The following is a 23,358-nucleotide window of genomic DNA, read 5'->3' on the forward strand; positions in this document are numbered from 1 at the left end:
TGTTTGGGGGATGTTCTTATAACAAGAATATGGAAGCTTAATGTATAGTCCATCTGATGAAAATTGAACCTTCTCTTAAGAAATTAAAGGTTTTCAAACCGTGTTACTTCCAATGAGTAGGTTCAACTTCTGACTCTTGATGAATTTATTCCTACCTGAAAAAGTTATCCTATCTTTAATTACTTGTTAATTTATCCAGATTGGCATGATAGAAGATACACAAAGTAGAGCTCATCCTGTATTTTTAGATGCTTGATGCTTCTGTTTGGCAGGAGCGCTAAAATATACCCACAAAGTTTTGCATATGCAAGTACTTTTCCCTGGCACATAGCTTGGAAGGAGAAAACGTAATGAAGGTTTGGGCCAAAAGAGGCTGGCATGTTAGTCAGCACATAGTAATAAGGGCCTGCTTTTGCATTCGGGCTCCAGGGTGAGGAAGTGCACTCATACACTGACGTGTCCATGGGACCATGGACTGGAGGCCCATCCCTCTTGATGAGAATGCAGCAGTACTACCACAGGGAGGGCAAGTTCAGTCACCTTTTAGGGTACCACTCAATCACCTGCAAATATTAAAAAAAAAAAAAGCAGCCTGAGATCATGAAAAATCAGATACTGCTTTTGCTTTTTGTGATTTCTCTCTGCTCTGAGCTGTGTATGAGTTGATTACCTTATTAATGGAGGTGGGGGAAAATCCTAAATCTTAGCTGTATGAGGCTGGAAGCAACATACTGAGGAAAAGCGCATTAAACTGATCCTACTCAAAGAAGTTATCATTGCTCATGATAAGAACATAGAAGCTTTTTGCAAAGGCTGCTGCCAGTAAATTAAAATATTTCCTCTTCAGATATATAGATATAGATATATACATAGATGAAATTTTTTTTAGAGATGATTGTTTTCAGTTTTTTTAGACCATTGGCTAATTTTGAGGATGTAGGGTTCAGGAAATTTTCAGAAAATGTATTTCATGGAGGACTTGATTGAATGACTGATTCAGCACTAACACAGGAAAAAAACTAGGATGGAAACCCGCCTAGCAATATCATTTTTGACCAGAATGATTTAGACAAGGCATATATTCATGAGATTAAAGTAGTTGATATGATATTTCCCTGTCATTCAAAGATGAAAAGATAAAGAATCCACCTTCTCCCATGTCCTACAGCAAGTTTTAGCAAAAATAGACTGAAACAAGACTTTTCTCACGTAATGAACTTGAGGTGCATTTATTGGTCCTTTGCTTTTAGGTGCAGGATTTGAAGGAGTGAATATCTGAATGCATGAAGGAAGGCTCTTGATTAATATTAAACAGTGGAGGTGGCTGCCTGGCATAGGGGTTAAGATAGAAGGCCTGGGAATTAGGCCTGGGTTCCCTTTCCAGCTCTGTCGTTTACCACCTGTGAAAAGGTAAACAAGTGTGTACACTCAATGTGTCTCAGTTTCCTCATCTATAAAATTGGACTTCTAATAGTATCTACTTTGTAGGTGGTATGAAGCTTTTAGAAGATGAAACGTAAAATTCTGAGAACTTTGGTGGCTCTCGGTTGACACAGGTCTCATCCCTGTTGCTGTTGGTTATACCTTGGGTTAAAAGAAAGGATTAAATCATTAGCAAGGGCATTCGGTCACTTGAGCCACTGGGCTGCTTCCAAAAGAGTTACTCTGGGGACCTGAAGGACATGTTATGTCTCATTTGAGTATTATCTAAGTAGACTCTTCTTAAAAATGGTTTCTCGGTACATGACAGAAAGTTCCCATAATCAGATGATATTGGGAAATGGTGGTTTGGCGACTACACAACTTCTTCAAAACTTTCATTGTGCTCATGTGTACTGTGAATCGCCACAAGTGGCATTTCCCAAACCGTTTTAACCACAGCATCCTCTTCTCCAGCCCAGAATGTTGCAGGACTGCTATTCTTTAAAATACTCTAGGAGGAAATCACTGATATAAGTGGGTGTTGAAATAAACTCCTTGTAAGTGGCACACACTTCCGATAGATTTTTTTTTTTCAGTTGAAATCCCAGATGACATATCCTGACATGATTTATCACGTGGGATATCTTTTGAAAACCAAACCTAGCACAATGCATTTAAGAAAGAGCTTTTTTTTTTTTTTTTTTTTTTGGCCCCAGGCCAGCATTTGGGCCTGTGGACAAGGCTTCATGTCCAATTGTCTGGAGGCTTTTGGGGGTCACCTTTCTTGGGCTTATTTAAATGCACCATGTGCTGAAGCTAGTCCTTGCTGATGAGGCGCAGGAGGTTATATGCTTGGGCCTGGAGACGTGGTCTGACCTCTCATGTCTCAGCCCCATCTCATGCTGCTCTGTCCTGTCTCTCCTGGTGGTCCAGCCCTAGCAAGTTCTTTAAGTTGCATGTGAAAAGACCAGACCCCTTGCCCCATTTGTACACCTATTCCTCTCTCAGGGATATCCTCTTCTCTACCCTTTATTCCCAACCTGGTAAACTCTTACCTTTAAGACCCAGCTCTGGGGTCACTTTCATCCAAATGCCTATCTGGACCCTCCCACTCTGGGTTAGGACTCTCCTTGTGACTCTGTAGTATCCACTAGATCCTTGTATGACTTTCCACCATATTTTGTCACTTATTTTCCTCTGGATCCTAAGTTGCTTTATATAGTTTGAGATATTTATATACGTTGAATGCTCAGATATTAACTCTATTATTGAGTCATTTTTGTGGAAAGAATGTTAAGACCTAGAATACTCCCGTCACCCTAGAAAGCTCACTTCTAGGGGAGTTCCCATCGTGGCGCAGTGATTAATGAATCCAACTAGGAACCATGAGGTTGCAGGTTCAGTCCCTGGCCTTGCTCAGTGGATTAAGGATCAGGCGTTGCCGTAAGCTGTGGTGTAGGTTGCAGACGTGGCTTGGATCCTGCATTGCTGTGGCTCTGGTGTAGGCTGGCGGCTACAGCTCCAATTAGACCCTTAGCCTGGGAACCTCCATATGCCGTGGGAGCGGCCCTAGAAAAGGAGAGAAAAAAAAAAAGAAAAGAAAAGAAAGCTCCCTTCTACCTCTCACCAAGCAACCCTCACTCCCAGAAGCAACCACTCATCTGCTTTCCATCAACCACAGGTTAATTTTGCTTATTCTAGAATGGAATGGAATCAGATACTATGTACCTTTCTGTGTCCAGGTTTTTTCGCTTAACATACTGTTTTTGAGATGCATCCATGGTCTCGTATAAACCTGCACTTGGTTCCCTTTTATTCTTGAGGAGTCTTGCATGGATGAATTTGCCACAGTTCCTTACCCAGTCTTCTGTGGATGGACACCTGGCTTATTTCTAGTTTTTGGCTCTTATGAATAAAGCTGCTATAAACATTCTTGTACAAGGCTTTTTGTAAATTACATTTTCATTTTTCTTGGATAAATACCTAGGAGTAGAATTCCTCCTAGAAGGGGTGCCTATTTAACTTTAAAGAAGCTGGAACACTTTTTGAAGTGACTGTATGGACTGTAAACTTTCAGCTCAGTTTCCCTGGTCCAGCCCAGTGCAGGGCACATACGAGGCACTCAGTGTTGCCTGAAGAATGAATGGACAAGGACTCAAACCAGTTTTCATTCTGATGCACCCTCTACTAACTGAAAAAAAAAAAAAAAGAAAAGAAAAAAGAAAAAAGTAATGCCTTGTCATCAGAGAGATAGAATTTTTCTTGGCTAAATGTGGGCTCATTCCAGGCTCCCTTCTGACCCTCCCCTGGACCCGCAAGTTCAGGTGAAGCCAAGTATGTAGATGGACACGGGACCATAGCAGTGTCCTGATCACCAGTAGCTGCCAGGCTTACCTCCTAAAGTTAAAACTCTCAACACTGCTTTTCAAAACCCTCCACAACCTACTCTTCCAACACACCCCAACCCCCTTTGACTTATCTGCACGGACTCATATTTCCACCAGACTCGACAACTCTCTTTTCTTAAAGCATCTCACATTTTCTCCCTTTTGCGATAGTGGTGAACTCTACCTGGGTACCTCTGCACAAGGCTACCTCTTTCTGTTGACATTCTGGTCAACCAGGCTCAACTCTGGTTCTGTCTTTGCTCTGAAGCCTGCCCCTGGCCACTACATCTGGAAGCTCTCTCTTTGGAAGATCTCTGAAGTGATGTCCACCTGTGGACAGTGTTCATTAGCCATTGGGCAGGATAGCCTGCCTTTTTTTTTTTTTTGTAGTTTCCTGTGTCTGCATCTTCCTATTCTATAAGGTAATAGGCTTTCAGAAGGCAGGGGGCTTAGTGGTCCTTGCTGGTCTGGAAGGGATTGGGGCCACTGGTCACTAAGGAGCTGAGGCTCCTTGCTCTTTACTCTTGGTGATTGATTCCACTAAAGAGAAGTTAAATTATATGATAATGCTATGACTCCTGCTTAAGAGTTGTTTACAGAAGGAAGAGATCTGAAAAAGAAAGATATAGTACAAACAGCAATTTGTGTCACCTGCTAACTAATTAAAGGGAAATTAGCTTTCTTTAAGCTCCAGTGTTCACAGGTCACATGTCAGGAAGCACAAATATTAACAGCTAGAGTAGCTCCATATGGCATATGTATGCAGAAGAAAATTTAAAATCATCTCCTATAGGAAGAGATGGCTCCAAGGAGTGAAGCAGTTTATCTTGTAATTCTTTTTGATTGCTGTTTTGATAAAGTCCTAATTTTGCCTCTGTTCTGTAAACGGTCTATTTTTCTAATGGTCCAATTTCTGAAAATGTTTAAGTTTAATTTCCAGAAGTGTAATATGGTAATCTTTACTCTGAGAGCAAACATAAATATGAAAAGGATGCCAAGAGAGTAAAAATCTATGTTTGAACAAAACATTTTCAACACATTATGCTGTACTTTTAAAAATTATAATCATTTTTGAGTGACATAAGATGAAGGCTGCAGGTGGAAAAGCTACTTCAGAGTTTGGTTTCTTAGCAAACGTTATTTCAAACAAATAAAAATTATGAACCGTTTCTCATTTTTATAAAGAAAAATGTTGCTCCGAAAACCGTAAATACCAATTTCTCAGAACAGAAAAAGACATTTAAGTTCTTTGATATCTCATAATTTTGTAGTTGATCAAGAGAATACACTCATCTGTATACTGTTAAAGAATTGGGTGCCGTTTAAAAAAATGGTGATAACCTAATTATTAAGATGTAGGTAGAACTAATTAGCTTGGGTGTTTTTGATCAGATTGCTTGCCTTCTTCTGATTTAAAGAAAAACACTGCATCTTGAATGCTTAAGAATTTTAGCAGCTGCTTTTCCCTCTACTGAACCAGAAAGAAGTAAATGCAGCATTAAAATTCCTGAGTTGATTTCCTGCATTATCCACCTGGCGGAGAAATGAATTCAATTCTTCTTGCAGCAAAATGAGAGGCATAACTCTTTCCTTGTAGGTAGGGTCATGCAGCAGGCAGTTTCTGGTTCTCTTGCCATGGTACTTGTAAGTCCCTGGTCTCTACGTCCTTGAGAGGAATTCAGGGACCCAAAAATGCTGCCCTGTCCTTGTAGCTGGAGACCTACATGTCATTCAATTCAACACAATCTTAAAAACAGGGACTCCGAGGTTGGAACATCTTAATTTCTTTTGATTTAAAATTTGAGCTGGACATATTTCTTGCCTGCTTGAATGTATGGACAATTTCAAACATGTATGCAATTATGCAGACAAGTATAGCAGCCACTTACGTACCATCACCCATCTTCAGAAAAATTAGGAACTTATGGCCGGTCATGTTTCATCTAAATTCCTGTCTACCCCACCCAACAACCACATGGGGAAAAAATGATCAAAAATTTCATAATAGTTTTAAAAAGAGAGCCGCATCTTTTAGAATTATATTCTGAAACACTGTATCTCAGTAAATGTTTATAGATGATTTTTAGAATTTGTTTCAATACAGTACAGGATGTGTGTGCTTGTTGGGCGGGGTGGACAGGAATTTAGATGAAACATGACTGGCTGTAAGTTCCAGCCATAAGTTTAAATTTCCAGTTGTTTACAAATGCATTGTGTGTCCTTTTTCCAGTTTGGTTTCTTCGACTCAGGATGCACATAAAGACCTCATATTGCAATTGGTTGCTGTGTATTTTAATGCCTTTTTTTGTGTGTACCTTTTTTTCTTTTTTTTAAAGGCTGCACCCCCCCGCCCCCCAGCATATGGAGGTTCCCAGGCTAGGGGTCTAATCGGAGCTATAGCTGCTGGCCTACACCACAGCCATGGTAATGCCACATCCAAGCCACGTCTGCAACCTATACCACAGCTCAGGGCAACTCCGGATCCTTAACCTGCTGAGCGAGGCCAGGCATCGAACCCACAACCTCATGGATGCTTGTCAGGTTCATTAACCACTGAGCTGAAATGGGAACTTCTTTAATGCATTTTTAACATAAAAGTTTTAATTGTGAAAATTTCAAACTTACAGAAAAGTATAGAAAATAGGTATCAGGCATGCATTTAACAAACGTTAATCTTACACTATATTTGCTTCAGATATCTCTTTGCCTTTTTTTTAAAAGAAATGTTAGAATGAAATACCCTTCCCTTATCTTTTTTTTCCTATTCACAGTTAACCAATGTCCTATAATTGGTGTATTTCATTTCCACAGTATGTTTTTATACCATAAACACATAGATGTATCCATAAACCATATGTCATATTTTTGTTTTCTTTTTAACAAAACAAAGCATATTATGTATTGTTCATTGTTTATGGATACATATATATGTAGTGAAAGACAAAAATGATACATTGCTTACATATATGTCATGATAGTATAAAATAGCCTGCCCCTCCCTCCCTTGCTTCCTCCATATATGTGTACAAATGTATATCTTTTGCAGCTTTTTTCATTCAAGATGCATATCAGATGTGTAGCACAGATAGTTAATTTTATTTATTTATTTATTTAGGCCTTGCCCATGGCATGCAGAAGTTCCCAGGCCTGGGATCGTACTCTGGCCACAGCAGTGATAATGCCGAGTCCTTATCCACTAGGCCACCAGGGAACTCCACAAATAGTTTTAAAGTGCTGTATACTATTCTGTTACATGAATAAACACCAGCATATGTATTACCTTACCTAATGAGCAAGTCGGATGTTTCTAATTTTTTTCTCTTACAAATGATTCTCAATAAACATCCCTTTATGCATGTCTTTTGGTGCACATGAATAGAGTTTATTTAGATTATGAACATTAGAGATTATTTAGATTATGAAGTAGTAGGGATGTCTTCTGTTTCACTGGGTTTTCCTGGTTTCTCTCCAAAACTGTATCATGTTAACTCTCACCAGCGATATACGAGTGTTCCACTTTCTCCAGATTCTCCCCAACACTTAGTCATGGTTAGGCTTCTAAATTTTTGCTGATATCATGGATATGAATAGGTAACTCATTCTTTCGATCTGTACTTCCCTAATTACCAGTGAGATTTTGTGCCTTTTAAAATATTCAGTAGCTTTTTAGGTTTCCTCTTCTCTGAAGCTCCTGTTCATAAGATTTTTCTAACAGCAGATATTGGGATTCCAAAAGTGTCTAATCTTAATTCTACAGGTACATTAATTCTTTTTGGATCAGCTCAATGTATTTTGAACTTTGAGAAGTAGTTTTCAGAGAAGTCGTATTTATCGTTACATGTAGACACTTTAAGATTACAGAGGGACCTTTGCTGAGAGCTGACCTCTTTCGAGGTGGGGAAAAATCAACTGTTCGAGTGGAAACTGCTAAAAATAATGTTATTGACTAGGTGCTTCTTCTATCTTACGGAGCTTGAACCATCTGCCTTATTTTTTTTCATTTGCTCACCTTCTGTGTTTTCCTCCAAAGTTCCTATTCTTCTCTCAGTAACCAGTTGGCATTATTTTACATGCACCCAACACATTTCCAAAAGCTATCCCCTTGATATTCTTTGCCATAAATTTCCCTTTCAGAATCCTCTGTGCTCTTGCTCTAATATGCGCTTGTTACTCTGCAGGCCTGCAATATAGCTGTCACCTGAGACACCTCTTCCCATCTCTCCAATGTTGGATCCTGTGTCCCCAATCTCATTCTTTTATGGCACATTCCTTTATTTGATGGGACGTATCTCTAAACTTTTCTAAGAAAAGGTAAAATGAAAGCAATTTTTTTTTTCAAATTTGTTGAAATATCTTTTTCACTTATTTATTTTTCCTACTTTTACACTTGGTTTTTATAATAAATCTAGGCTTAGAATTCTAGATCAAAATTATTTTCCTTCTCAGTTCTGAAGGATTTGATTCTTCCACTTAACCAAGATCTGATTCCTAATCCTTTGTGACCTGTTCTTGTTTTTTGGAAGCCTCTAGCGTTCTTTTTTGATTCCTTCTTGGATGTCTTTTATAATAAGCCTCAGTGTGGTCTTTTGTTAAAATCATTTTTACTAGTTATTCATTAGGCTTCTTCAATCTAGAAATGCATTTCCTTTGATTCTGTGATATTTTCTTCTTTTAAAAAATTGCTTCTCTTCAGTTTTATCTTACTGGAACTGGTTCCAGTTATAAATTGCACCTCTTGGTTCCTCTGATTTTTCTGTTCTGTTTTTTTCCTTTTATTTCCATTTCTTCATTTTTCACCCTACTGTCTGGGAGATTTTCTTGTCCTTAATGTCCTGCTATTCCATTGATTTTTTTTTTAATTCAACTAGCATAGTTTTAATTTCTAAGAGATTTTTCCTTGTTCTCTTTTGTTTCTATAAGCTTTATGGAATCTGGTTGCTGAAATATCTTTAAAATAGATCTTTAGAGAAGTTAATTGTGGGTTTTGGATGTTTTCTTCGGTTTCTTGTGTTCCTGAGTGTGTTCTGTTTTCTTTTCTTTTCTTTTTTTTCTTTTTTTTTGGGATGCACCCGTGGCATAAAGTTCCCAGGCCAGGGATCAAACCTGCACTACAGGAGTGACAAAGCCGAGTCCTTAACCACGAGGCCACTAGGGAACTCTGTGTTCTGTTTTCAAGTTATATTTGTCTCTGTGTTTGTTTTACCCTCTTCTTTTCATATTCCATAGTGTACCTACCATTGCATAAAGATTGAATTGAATGTTTGACTGAAGGTCAAATAATGTTAGTAGCTTAAAGAGAGAAGCCCTATCATGCAATTCTATCTTGACAATGTTTTCAGCTCAATTCCTACTGAGAAGACAAGGATTAGAATAAATGAAACTTCAAAGTACTTTCTAAACATAAAAATTCCCAAGTGGTGATTCTGTTAACTCTAATTAGAGTAGAAAGAATTTTTAAATAAGGTATTTACTGGTTGATTCATTCATTTGACAACATATAGTGACACCTACTATTATTAGGAACTGAAATTTACTTTGGTATTGTTGGACTACTTTTAGTTCCTATTTCTTAAAAATCTTGCTTTTTAGTTTTAAGTAAACTCTAAAGAATAGGAATCCACATTCCAAAAGAACCCAATCAATTCATTGCCATGGGCAAATGGATCCAGGATATAAAATGAGATCTTTTCTGAATTGTATTTCACTTAGGAGATGTTAAATTTCCTAGGCAAGAGTGAGGACCGTACCTGAATCTGTATCATTTTTATGAGGATCTATAAACTCAAATGAACCTCATCTATTTTATAGAGTAGGCTGCAGAAATTGTGTATCTTTCTGAATAGATACAAATCCATGCACAGCACTTGCCAATGACTTGTCATACAGTTGCATTAAAATTGATCTAAACACATTCCACTTCCAGAAGAGATGTCTAATTTATTGCTACAGTGTTCTGTTTATATCAGGTATGTAGAAGCTATGCTACTGGAATAACAGAGAACCCTTTATAATTTTATACTCCAGGTATATGGAAGACTGTGGATCTGAAAAAAATTCATTGGATCTATACAAAACTAGAGAGAGTCATTTAATGAATTAATAATTATCAACACACAGCCAATCCTGGTCATCAGTGACCTTTTCTCTGCCCCCTCACATTAAGTTATCTTAAAGCAAATCCAGGACATCCTATCATTTCATCCAAAAATTCTTTGGTATCTTTCTCCAAAAGCTATGAATCCTCTCTCTTTTAAAAACATGACCTTAGTATCACTGTTACATCTTTTTAAAAATAACAATTTTTGCTTAAAATCATACTCTGAGTGCTTGAATTTCTCTGATTGTCTCATTCTTTCCCCCTTTGGTTTGTGTGAATTGGGATCCAATAAATTCATATATCTCATTTAATTTGTATATCTCACAAAAGACTCTTTAAAGTCCTCTTACCTTTAAAAAATCTTACAAATTGTTGAAAAGACTGGGTTGTTTATCTACTGAAAAGATGTTTTTGGGAAAAAACACTATTTTTCTTCCAAAAATGTTATACATTCTGGATTTTGCCGATTGCATCCTAGGGTGTCATTGAGCATAATCTTCTGTCCCTATATATCCTGTAAACTGGTAGTTGGGAATAGATATTTGATGTTTGACTAGATATAGACATTATTTTTTGACATGGAAAAAATCTTCGTAGATGGGGCTGTCTGTTTCTTACATATGCTGTATAGTCCTATTGTATCACATCTGGAGGCTTGCCATGCTGGCTTCTCTTTTTGTGCTATTAAGATGGGTTCAGATGTTTTCAACTTGATCCATCCATTATAAAGCTCCCCACTACCTTTTCCTCCTAATAATTTTAGCAGCCATTGATGTTGATTGTCTGAGTCCACTTAATAGACATTATATCCAGGGTTAAGAGTTTCTGAATTTGGAAAACCTCACCTGTTTCCAGCTTCCTACTTCTGATTTATTCTGGCATCTTTGTCATTTGTGTCTCTTTCTTTATTAGTCTATATAACAGGTGTATAATTCTCTCATGCACTATTCCCCAAAGTAGGTTACATAGAACATAACACAGCAAAGCACACTGTGAGAAAAATCTCCCCAAGTTTGGGGCATGACGATACAATTTTTCCTTGCAGAGCTTTAGAATACAGGTGAGCCTATTAAAGTTCTGGGGAATGTGTTGATAAAGAGACTCGATGAACCCAGAGTTTTATTAACTTGACTACTGTATTTTTTATCATGACTACGTATTAATACCATGTTTAGATAAACATGCTTTGAAATGCACCTCAAAGTTGGGAAGGTGACCTTGTCTCATCCTCATATGGGGCTTGCTGACGTGAAGGTCCTGGCTCAGTAGTACGGGCCCCTTTCTGGAGAGAAAGAGTGTGAGAGCAAATCAAAGTTCAGACATCAGAGAGAATTGATATATCATCACGCATCTTATGTTCACATAATTGTATCTGCATTCTATCGATTACTTTCATTGGTGTGTTTCTTTCTTTCTTTTTTTTTTTTTTTTGTGTCTTTTTTTGCCATTTCTTGTGCCGCTCCCACGGCATATGGGAGGTTCCCAAGCTAGGGGTCTAATCGGAGCCGTAGCTGCTGGCCTACGCCAGAGCCACAGCAACTCGGGATCCGAGCCGCATCTGCAACCTACACCACAGCTCACGGCAATGCCGGATCATTAACCCACTGAGCAAGGGCGGGATTGAACCCGCAACCTCATGGTTCCTAGTCGGATTCGTTAACCACTGCGCCACGACGGGAACTCCCTCATTGGTGTGTTTCTTATCAGCATTACCTACATAACCAACATAGATTATTCCAAATAGGTTAATTACTGGTCAGAAAATAAAGTCCAGTTCTAACAGTCACAACTTAAAACGTTTGCCTTCTTACATTACAAATTTACACATGCGCACCACACGTGTGCATGCGTGCGCACACACACACACACACAGTACACCCCAGAGTTATTTTATTTCAGGGGTAGTATTGGTGCACAAGGAGTAATAAAGGGAATCATAACACTAATTGAGAGTGTTGGCTTCGGATATCAACTCCAGATTGGTTTTTATGCCAGCTGCTCACATCCTGTTTGTGGCTCACTATGGAAAATGCCGTTGAGCAAAATTGCTCTGAGGACACCTTGAGCTTTGTGCAATAAGTGTTTTCCATTAGAAGGAAAACGCTGTGCATTAATGCTCCTGAGAAAAAAATAGGGATTGCCCCTCATGCCGTCAGGAAACAATTTTTTCAATGTTCCACAGTCTAAGCATGAATTGATCCTTAAATGGGGGAATACAACTTATTTTGCAGACGTGGAATATTAATGGCAATTGTTGGAGGTAGGGTTATTCTAGCAAAGTGTGAATTTTGATTTTAGGCATAGGCACAAGGGAATCAGTAATAAGAAGTATAAGTTAGAACACTTCATTAAAATAAACAAGAACAGAGCCAAGACCCAGAAAACACAAAGCTCTGTTTTGTGAGTCGTTGGGGAGAAACGAATAGAAAAGACATGGAGAAGGCTGACCACGCATCTCAATGACCCCACAGTATAGACTCAACATGCTATTTGTAGCCCGGCACCGCTGGCTGCCTGGCCGTTGGGTAAAGTTGAGCTAAATTCAGACAGGGACAGTTCACGTTTATGATGGAGGTGAGAGTGGTGCCTTTAAAGGGAAACTAAGATTTTCTTTAAACATCATCATGATTTAAAATGCTTTTCTGTTCAGAAAATCCAGGAAAAGGCAGAGTGCATGGATTAAGTATTTAAAGACCATACTTAACCCTGTTCTTTATGACAAATTATTCTTAAGGTTGCTGTTCATAGAAGGTAAGAGCAAGTGCAAGTGCAGATTTTGACTGTGGCTCTTCTCTTCCACCCAAGGTAGCTTTCATACACTGTGCTCTCAGGGCTGTGTGGGCTCAACCCAAATACACATTGTTGAGAAGATTGAAAGGAGAAGGGTGGGATGTATGTCTGGAAAGTACCCTAAGAACGTTATTTTAAATGCAACTTAAGGTAATAAATTTGCATTCCTTGAGCATAAAGCCATCAAAAATGCATTCATTTAAAGTTTTATTGAAGTAGAGTTGATTTCTAAGGTTGTGATAATTTCTGCTGCATGACAAAGTGATTCAGTTATACATATACACATATTCATTCTCTTTCAGGTTCTTTTCCCACGTAGATTATCACAGAGTACTGGGTTGAGTTCTCTGTGCTATACAGCAGGTGCCTGTTAGGCAGTCATTCCGTATACCTCAGTGTGCATATGCCATTTTGAGGGGCCATTTTTCGCATCTCTAGAATATTATTTGGTGCATTACTGAGCCAAAACACAGATATAAAAATTCTCCTACAGTGTAAGAAGTTTTAAGAGGCCTCAATGTTGATTTCGGTGCAATCCTTCCTCAACTGAAGCCCAGAGAGGGGAAGTGATTTGCCTAAGGTTACATTTTTACCTTGGGGCTTAAAAGGTTTCATTCATTGCTCAGCTTGGGAGGCACTTCAGTCATTTTCAATATGATACATGGTTGCATTTTACACCTTGGGTTTATAGTCTGGTCTTGAAAATAACCAATTATCCAGTTGCCTCAAAAGAATAATAAGGATGGCGAGCCTATGGATGGAAGGCGGGTTTTCCTTCCTGCTTATGTCAGTTTTTCAGGAGCTGATCCCTGTGGCTGTATGTCATCCCAGACTCCACATTCTCTTACCTCCCTGATTGAAATTCCAATAGCAGGTGGGCAAAGTATGCAAATGATAAATGCAAAGGTCATCCAGCAGGTAGCAGCACATCCTACAGCCTGAGCCATGGGTGTTTTCTGTCCCCCACTCACAAGACAAAGGGGATGGTACCAGCCAAAATGCGGGCACTGAAAGTTTTTAGAAACTTCGTTAGAAGGCTGACTTAGCCCCTGCAGTGACTCTAAGTAAATTTCTTGCGGAGGATGAGGTTTTAGCTTGTGAAGAAAAGTTCTGCTAAATACAAAAATAACCTGCACCAAGATCCAAGGTTCTATTTCCCCACTTGGTTCAAGCTTTTTTTTTTTTTTCTCCTTTGTAGTTCAGCTTATTTGTCCTTATTTTGAGGTTAATAATATTGACTCGAGTTTCCAGAGGTATGGAAAGGATGAAAATTTTTCCTGCAAGTCAACTAAGAGGGATAGTTGTGTTGAGACACTAAATTAAAAGGTTCTTTGTAGTTTGAAGTTTTGTTTCATTACAATAACATTAGGTTTTTAGCTGGTCAAATTGCTGTGTTAATACTTCTTTGCTTCTTAATAAATGACATATTCTATTTTTATGTCCAGAAAGGTGCAGGCGTTTTGATCACAAGTAAAACTGGGTAATTCATATTGCTCCCCAAGAATTCTGCTTTCTGAATCAGTGAGGTTTTATTTAAACAAATGTTTTTTCAGTTTGGGGTTCTATATGATGCTCATACTCTCTAGGGTAAAAAGTGTGGAAAAAAGGTGGCTGACCTGGAGAAATATACAATTGCTGTGCTGGAGTTCTTTCAGGGTTGAAATGCAGTAATAAAATCAGAAATCATGGATCGGTTTCTAATTTCAAAGACAGACTGTCTGACCTGGCCTCAATAGTTCAGGTAAAAACCAAGAAGGAACATGGAGAAGGAAATTGAGTTTCCTTCCAGGTGACACACAACCTCCACAGCCTCCTCTAATACATGTGGGATTACAACATGGGCCATTTATTCACTTTCGGGTCCAGGAGATATTTTTCTCTTGTATTTTTATTTTTATTTGAAAAACTCTGATTCAGCCTTTCCCTGCACCCCCTTATATGCACACACAAACTAAAAATCTCTTCTGGAGCTCCCTCTGTGGTGCAATGGAATGAGTGGCATTTTGGGAGCATTGGGACGTGAATTCAATCCCCAGCCTGGTACAGTGGGTTAAGGATCCAGTGTTGCTGCAGCTGTGGCTTAGTTCTCTGCAGCGGCTGGGATCTGTTCCCTGGCCTGGGAACAACTCCACATGCTGCCCATCGGCCACCCCCTCCCCCACCCCAACATTCATTCTTGGTGCTCTATCTTCCTGAACTAGAGCCTACAGTTTAAGATAAAAGAATTCTTTCTGATAGGTATTTGGTTCTTCGGCTTTTGGTGAACAAGTCCTCTCTTGAAACCATGAAGGGGACTTCCCAGATACCTAGACTCACCAGTATTTTGGTTTCTATGCTGCGTGTTTCATACCCCAGAAGAAGGAAACGTACATGGATTAAGGGCTTCCATTGTGCCCAGTTTTGTCAATCACCTCCCAACTGCCTCATTCAAAGAATGATTATTCATTCATTTTCCATGCTACTTTTCTCACCCTGGCTGCACCTTCTGTTGGTGAGGAGGCAGCACTGTGATTGGTGGCTTAGGCGAACTGTTCTCTAAATTGTCAGCATCTGCTAGATGGAAGTTTTAAGGTGTGTTTTTGGTTTTGTTTTTTAGGTCGTATAATATTCAATGTCAGTATTTTAACTGGGAATATTTATTTTTAGAGGTGACATGGTTTTATTTCAATGGCTGGGAAGAGGAGTTGGAAGTGTGAACGTGTGATGACCACAGATGGGCATGAGACAGAGAACATTCTAGGTTGATTTGTATTGCCCTGATAGTGAAATCATTGCCTGGGTGTGTGTGTGTGTGTGTGTGTGTGTATTTTCCTGATTAAACGAGAGAAATTCCTAATGTTATAATAATTGCTGTGTCAGTTTGGAGGAGCTCCGAATGTCTTTTTCTTCCCTTTCTTGGTAGATGCCTCTTCAAAATGTGGTACCTAGGGAGGATGAATGTTAGACATCCAGGGTCTCTTAATTCAGCAAAGATGGTTGGGCCGTTTCCAGCACAATGACAGATGGGTGTCATGAGACTCTTCAGCGAGTGGCACTGGTCCTCCGAGCTCAAATCTAGGTTACTTCCCAGCGGCTGGATGGGCAAGAATGTAACTAGCCCAAGCCTCAGTTTCCCAGGCTGTACATTGCGAGTTACAGCATTTTGAGGCTTAAAGAGAGGTTGACTGTAAAAGACCTGGAACAGCTTGTGTGCCCAGAGAAGGCACTCTGTACATGGTGGATTTAGGGGCACATTCAGTGGTTTTCAGTAATGAGTTCCCAGTGTTTGAGGTACAGAATTTGGATTCAGGGTCAGTAGGATCAAGTCAGCCCACTGTAAATGGATGTTTTTCTCTGTGCCCCCTTGACATCTAGAGTCAGGGATGGCATAAACCTCTGCGCAGAGCTGGGGGTGGGGGGTGCAGCCTCACCTCTTTTCGCTCCTCCTTCCCCTCCATCAGGCCCCGCCCCATTCCTCTTCCCTCCCCCCCAGGGTCCTCCTCACCGTCCCAGGCACAGGTCAGCTCCGCCAGGTGAGTTGTGTCTACTTCCTGTGCCCCAGCGGCCCTTTTCCCACTGTCTCTGCCTCCTGTTGAGAAAGCAAAGAAAGGAGGTGCAGCAAAGGAAGCCGCATCCCTGAGGGCAGAGCTTTGTAAGGATGTTTTGCTCTTCATTCTGGCTAGGCTTTGCTCCTGCTTTCTCTAATAACCAGCAGTCCTATCAGGAGGGGGAAAGTTACAAGCCTGTTTGTCATCAAAATGCCGCAGTTAGGTGTATCCATCTAAATAGAGGCTTGAGAAGTTCCCATCACAGCTCAGTGGTTAACGAATCTGACTAGGAACCATGAGGTTGCGGGTTCGATCCCTGGCCTCGCTCAGTGGGTTAAGGATCTGGCATTGTCATGTGTTGTGGTGTAGGTCACAGACATGGCTCAGATCCCGCGTTGCTGTGGCTGTGGTGCAGGCTGGCAGCTACAGCTTCAATTCAACCCCTAGCCTGGGAATCTCCATATGCCGTGGAGGCAGCCCTAGAAAAGACAAAGTAGTAATAATAATAATAATAATAATAATAATAAATAGAGGCTTGAATATAATGTGGTAAGGATGGTAAGGATCCCTTGTTAAGTCCTGAACAAGGATCCTTACCAGAGGGGCAGGGGGCCTCAGGGCTCTGCATCTCCCACACCTGGCTTTCCATGGATGCTGCTTTGTGCTCCAGCTGAAGTTGGTTATTTGTAATTTTGCTAAGTAGCCAAGCTTCAGGAAGGGTGGTCATTGGAGCAATGCAGAGAACATTGTTTGCAGTAAGAGCCTTGCTTTTTTCCCTCAAATCAAAACCCTTCTTGGTCTTCCCTTTAAACATGCATTAGAGGGTTTTACTAGAGAACAGGGGAAATAGACTATGCCCTGCTGTTGCTAGGTAACCAGAAAAATAACAAACCCAGGCAGAGCTGATATTGGAACCTGGCTACTCTTGCTAAGTGAATTTGTGTGGTAGTAATAGAGTTGCATGATGACGGGGCTGAAGGGTCTCCATCCCTCATCCCCTTTCTCCCCGCCTCTTACCCCCCACATCAGGAAAATCCCAGGTACATGGAGTCTTCAGGTCCGTCCTTGACTTTGAGATATTCTGAGGGGAGATCCTGTGCAGATGCAAACCCAGCTTATGACACACAGCTGGAGACTGTACTTCTTAAGACATTGAACCTGGTTTTAAAAATAACGGGGCGCCCCTTTCTCAGTGTTTCAACAGCCCACAAACGGTGGCAAGTCTTCGTGCATTTGATTCTTTGCTGGGAGTATTTTGTACAGGTTGTTTAGCCACAGGAGACATTTGTGCACACAACCAGTTTAGTGCTTTTGATTAAATCATTAGGAATCTTTTTTTTGTTGATTTCTCACTGGACTCCAGCATCCTCTCTGTGGCTAAGCTCTATGGCCACAGCCTTTCTCAGTCTCAGTGGGCTCTGACTCTGAGTCACAGTGTCACCTGCCTTGCGCATCTCAAGCTGACTCTCCTGTGACCTATGCTGTCTTTTTGTTGCAGATTTGGACATCTCTCAGACTGAAAACTCGCCCCCCCATGACTCAAACCCACACGGCCCTCAGCTGCAGACGTTTATAGCAGAAGCAAAGCTAAGTCTACAGAGAGTGACCACACCAGATGGGGAAACTGGAGATGGAGAAGAAAACATTGTTTACCTCTGATTGTGTTATTTTTCCAAACAAAACAAAACACTGGCATCCTGGAGAGATTTTTTTTTTTTCCTTTCCTGATGTGTGTATGTGTGTGACTGTCTGTGTCCAAATGGCCTTAGGAGTAATGTTTAATATTTCATGCAAGTTCATTTGGGGGGCATGAGTCTAATAATTAAATTATTGAAAACAGCTCTGTTTGTACAATCATTAACTTATCACATCTAATTTCAGATTTCTGGAGGAGAAATGGAGTACCCAGAAATATTTTCGAAGTTGTTATGACCCTAGAGTAAAATTCCATATTGTGTTTTCCACTGGATCATCTGGTTTTTGAAATGCCCTTTAAGATCCAGATGAAGCAGTTTGGATGGAAAGAGTGATGTGATGGGCAAGCTTTCACAATCATAGCAGCAGATCAGGCGGGGGGTGGGGTGGGGGGGTCACCTCAGCATCCCCTAAGGCAGAGGAGGATGTGGAAAGCCTCTTCCTTGTCTAGTCCTTGGGACGTCAGTGGGGTCACTCCTGGTAGTGATCTGTTACAGTCACCACACAACTAAGGTGTCCTGACCTGGTGGCCACTCTGCTGTGGTCACAACCTGGGTTCTTAGGACCTGAGGCAGAAGCTTTTCAGATGCACTTTCTCGGTCCCAGTGCTGGTTGGCTGAAGCCACAGTTCAGCGTCATCTTTCAACACGGCCCAGAGGCAGAGCCGCAGCAAGTCAATTTGGACATAAAACCTTAGCAGTGAAACTTTACCATGAAAGTGACACTTGAGGCCTGCCCTGGCGTCTCTCAGCTGATCCTGGGAGCACAGTGACTACTCCTCAATGGAAAGTCTCTGCCCTACAGTCACTGAAGGACACAAACTGCTCTCTCGGTGAAGGTTGCTGCCTCCACGTGTGTTTCTACAAAGGAAAACGGACACATTGTGCCTTCAGGGTAATGCAGGGCTGGGGCTCTGTGTGAGAAAATCCACCAGGAAATGTTTTCAGTTTGGTCTTCAGAAGGATTTGTATGTGTTTTGGTCAGTGTCAGTATCTTTTACCTCACTATTTTACTTTGACAAAAAAAATTTTTTTTGTTTTTTTTTTGCGTTTTCTTGAGCCGCTCCTGCAGCATATGGAGTTCCCAGGCGAGGAGTCTAATCGGAGCTGTAGCTGCTGGCCTATGCCACAGCCACAGCAACGCCAGATCCCTCACCCACTGAGCAAGGCCAGGGATCAAACCTGCAACCTCATGGTTCCTAGTTGGATTCGTCAACTGCTGCACCACAATGGGAACTCCTGAAATTTTAAAATTGCATAGAAGCTTAGTAAAATCACCTTTCACACTCAAACACCATCTCCCTGTATTAAAAATGAAAATAAAGGAGAAATACTGGATTCACCCAGACTTGCCACACTTATCAGGAAGGAACTGCGATAGGGAAAAAGGGAAGGGAGAAAATTCACCCAGATGCTGTTGTTTGTTTGTTTCCTACTTAAATATTGCCAATTGAATCACTAATTTATATTTTCACTCGGCCAAGTCAGATCTTAGTTTTTAGAAAAGCCTTGCGGCCGGGGGAGCACTCTTTTTTTCCGACTCTTGCTGCTCCTGGCGATCATGGTCACCATCACGTGAACAAATTCACAGAATGGATATAAGCTTATAAAAATTGTAATAAACCATCTCCAAGATGAACTCCCCAATCATGAGGGGCATCTTCTATTCCTAAAGACATACAGAGAGAGAGATCTTTCTTCCCCCTCTCCAATAATATCTGTTCCAGAATCCTTTATTCCTTGAATAAAAAGCATGGAGGTATTTCCGTCTAAATCCTTGCTCTGATAATGATAAATCATCTTTCCTTTTTCCCTGACAGTTGGTATGGAAATAACCATATGTGAAAACAGGTAAAGATGCTCAAAATCCCCACGGAGTTCTTTAAAAATGTGTGTGTTCCATTGATTTTCAAGCCCTGCAAACTCTGGAGCTTTGTGTAGCCATCCCAGGGAAGCCTTGGCATCTTTGGATATATCTTTATTCATAGGTTCCTCTTGCTAACTTTTAAATTTAATATTATGACTTCTCAACTGCATATAAATCTCAACGGTTTCTTGGTAGGTTCTTCCTTCTCACTTTGTCCCTACTAGGTAATGAGCTCAGCTCTCAGAGTTCACTCTCTGGATCCAACAGAAATTCACTAATCTTGGGAGAAGACTAGCCTATTTCTCAACTTCATAAATCAGTTTCCCTTCCAGGATATGTCCCACCAGCTGAAGATCTTAAAGCAAACGTTCCTTCCTTTAGGGATATGTTGTGGGAAAGAAAGCAACGTTTCTGTTCTGTCCCTTCCAGGATGCATGAATTTATATGCACCTCATTTATAGTCCAAGCTTCTCTGCTGTCCCTAGGACTGCATAATTGCTGGAGTTCTGCGACACTTTCCAGCCCACTCACAATTGGAGCTGTAGTCACTCAGAAAAGTGACTGCTGCAGAGGCGGTAGTGGTGATGGTATATGCATGGGTTATATAAGCTGAAGAAGGTGAGAAAAATGAAATCAGACAAGTCTAAAGGGGGTAGGTATGTATTCACTCCTGTGACTTAGGACCACTTTTTTGTTGTTGTTGTTGTCCTTTTAGGGCCGCACCCGCAGCATATGGAGGTGTCCAGGCTAGGGGTCTAATCAGAACTGTAGCTGCCAGCCTACACCACAGCCACAGCAACACCAGATCTGAGCTGCATCTGCGACCTACACCACAGCTTACAGCAATGCCGGATCCTTACCCCGTTGAGCGAGGCCATGTATCGAACCCACAACCTCATGGTTCCTAGTTGGATTCGTTAACCAGTGCGCCACGACGGGAGCTCCTAGGACCACCTTTCAAACTCAGAATCAAACTGAGGCTCTTAAGGGTCAGCTGTCCCTGTCTTTCTTGATGGGAGGCATAGCAGTAGAGAGAATGGATTGTGGAGCCAGACCTTCCACTTCTTGGCTGTGACCTTGGCATGTCTTCACCTCTCTAGGTCTTACTTTCTGCATCTGTAAAACAGGGATGATTACCTTACAGAATCGTTGTGAGAACTGAGTGTTTATGCAATGAGCTTAGACCGGAGCCTGGGGGAATCACTCAGTATATGCCAGCTATTATTATGATAGCATAATCTCTTTGAATAATTGCTCAGCCTAGTGCCAGTCCTTAGGCAGATTGTACTTGCACGGCCAGAAACAGTGACTAGAGGGATCACATGCCCGAGGATGGCTAGTTTTAAGAGTGGACTGAGGTTTCAGAGGGTTAGCTTTCAGTTTATGTGCATCTCTACGCCTTTGTTCAACTCATCCAACAAACATGTATTGACTGCCTGCGAAAGGCCAAACAATCTGGTAGGAACTAGGTGAAGATGAACAAACCTGCAAATTGCTGGAGAAGACAAAGGCAGTAACAGGTATAGGTTGTTATGAAACTCGGAGAAAGAGCATGTTGGGGGCCAGTACTATGTGGAACAGGGAGAGTTGTCCTACAATAGAAGATACCCTAGGTTTCAAGGGTATGTAGAGACTCAGAGGGTTCAGAAAAGATATTCCAGGTAACGGGGGAAACCCAAGCAAAAGTCCAGAGGCACAAAAGACCACTGGAGCACACATTTGGAGGTGCCGCAAAATGAGGGCCCCTCCTCTGGATCAAGGTGTCCAGGGAGAAAATCCATCTACCTTTGCCTCTTTCAAGCACGCAAGTACGAGTTGGGAAACCTGGAAAAGTCTTTCTCAATTTGGTAACTGATCAGGTTCCACAGAAGATCAGGTTATGGAGGCCTATTCAAACCCCGCGGAATCCTTAGGCAAATCGGAATCACCCGCCTTCACTAATCAAGGTCATCTACCAAAGATGGCCTGATCTCCAAGCTGCACGGAGCCCAAACACTAAAATGTCCACCTGGGTTGTTTTCCAAGGACTGGGAGTCAGCTGTGTCTAATTGGAGCTGAGCTGGTTAAGACTGGATAGGACCATGACCCTCCAACTGGGCATGCGCCAGCGGCCGCACTGTGACCTCTTGACCTCAGTGGGCTGAAAGCTCTGCCCTCAGAGCATTCTAAGCACCTCCTTTTAGACCTTGCAGAGGCCCAGGGATTAGTTACACCTGAGCAGAATGAGCGTTCCTGCACCTTTTCCCAATCCGTTCCCCATGCTTCCTACAACCCCTCTTTTCTAATCGTCTTTCCCTGAGTTCCCCATGCTTCACCTTTTTCTAATCACCTTTCTCTATGCCCCCTGTGCGTGACCACCCTGCTTCTTTATTGGTTATCCTATAAATAGCCCAACCCCTAAGCCTTTTGCTTTTTTATTTTGGGAGGTGGGTTTGAGGTGCTCTTGCCTGTCTCCTTGTTTCACTGCCTTGCAAGTGAAGTTTTGTGTTTTTTTGCTGCAGATCTGGGGTAGCTCAGCGTTCCGGCTTAGCTGAGCCCTGAGAACAACCATGTCTGTCCCCTCGCTCTTCCACACCTACTATAAAGCAACTGGGTTTTGGGCAGTGCTAACCTGCAAGAAATCAAAAGTAAAGGGGATCCTGGGGCTCCGTGAAGATGCTTGTTTGAAACAGAGGAATCCAGAAGGGTGCTTCTGTGGGATCAACTGAGGATTTACATGAATCAAAGCAGCATTTTTAAGGGGAGGGGGAAAAAGGGAGGGGGGCGGGAAGGGAAAGACTCACTTTGCTCTTCTTTATTCTGTTTCAGTAGGATTTATCTTCCTAAGGTTTTCTCCCACTTTCCTTTGAAATAGACTCCTGTTTCTCTTTTTTCCTGCCTTTCCTCGGGGTTTCCATGCATTGAATGGAACAGCCACCTCTCCCAATCCTTAAGGATTGGCTTTGTGAAGGAGCTAAATCTTACTGTTCAAGCCTGCCTGAGTTCTTGTCTCAAACTTTTGTAATTGTCCATTTTGGCTATTTTTAGTGGCTCCCAGTGGTTGAGGGTGGGCTAAAGATCTATCAGTGTCCTAAAAGGGGGCTGGGGTGCTGGTGGGGAATCTTAGTACCTAGATTCAGGCTGATTAGGACGTGGGACCCTCAGGCAGAAGCTTTTACGTATACAAACACTTCCCCAAGTAAAACATACAGGGTGTGGGAATGCAAGTATACTCCCTGCTGGCCGAGAAAGCCAGGTAATCTGGAGGTGTCTGCTGGATGACAACCGAGAAAACGAGGGTGTCGGACCAAGCATAGAAGCTCTTTCTTCGGAGATAACAATGAACGGGAGGGAGACAGAAGGGATGGAGCAAAGAGGATTTCTTTCCATTTCCGGGGATGAGAGGGGTGCAGCTGCAAAAACCTGGGACACAGGACAAGACACCCATGCCAACGCTCTTCTGTGGCAGACGCCAGCTTAAGGGAGGCTTGGCCAGCTGGAGGGGAGGCGGCACTTGGGGAGAGAGAAAAACAATTTCACCCACCAGCTCTAGCAAGGAAGAGGCACTTAAAGATCAGCAAATGACTCTCATAAA

General features: G+C 41.5%; 1 protein-coding gene across 6 annotated transcripts in view; it reads left to right on the forward strand.

Annotated features, from left to right (window-relative positions):
- Positions 1 to 18,064, forward strand: part of ARHGEF28 (Rho guanine nucleotide exchange factor 28) — a 341,373-nt gene extending 323,309 nt beyond the window's left edge. For all 6 annotated transcript variants that reach the window (XM_021084443.1, XM_021084441.1, XM_021084442.1 and 3 more), the window contains one exon: positions 17,722 to 18,064. In XM_021084443.1, the coding sequence (XP_020940102.1) occupies positions 17,722 to 17,882 (161 nt within the window). In that variant the 3' untranslated portion in view covers positions 17,883 to 18,064. The remainder of the gene's footprint in view (positions 1 to 17,721) is intronic.

The sequence above is a fragment of the Sus scrofa genome, chromosome 2 (assembly GCF_000003025.6).
Source record: "Sus scrofa isolate TJ Tabasco breed Duroc chromosome 2, Sscrofa11.1, whole genome shotgun sequence".
In the NCBI taxonomy this organism is placed as follows: Eukaryota; Metazoa; Chordata; class Mammalia; order Artiodactyla; family Suidae; genus Sus; species Sus scrofa.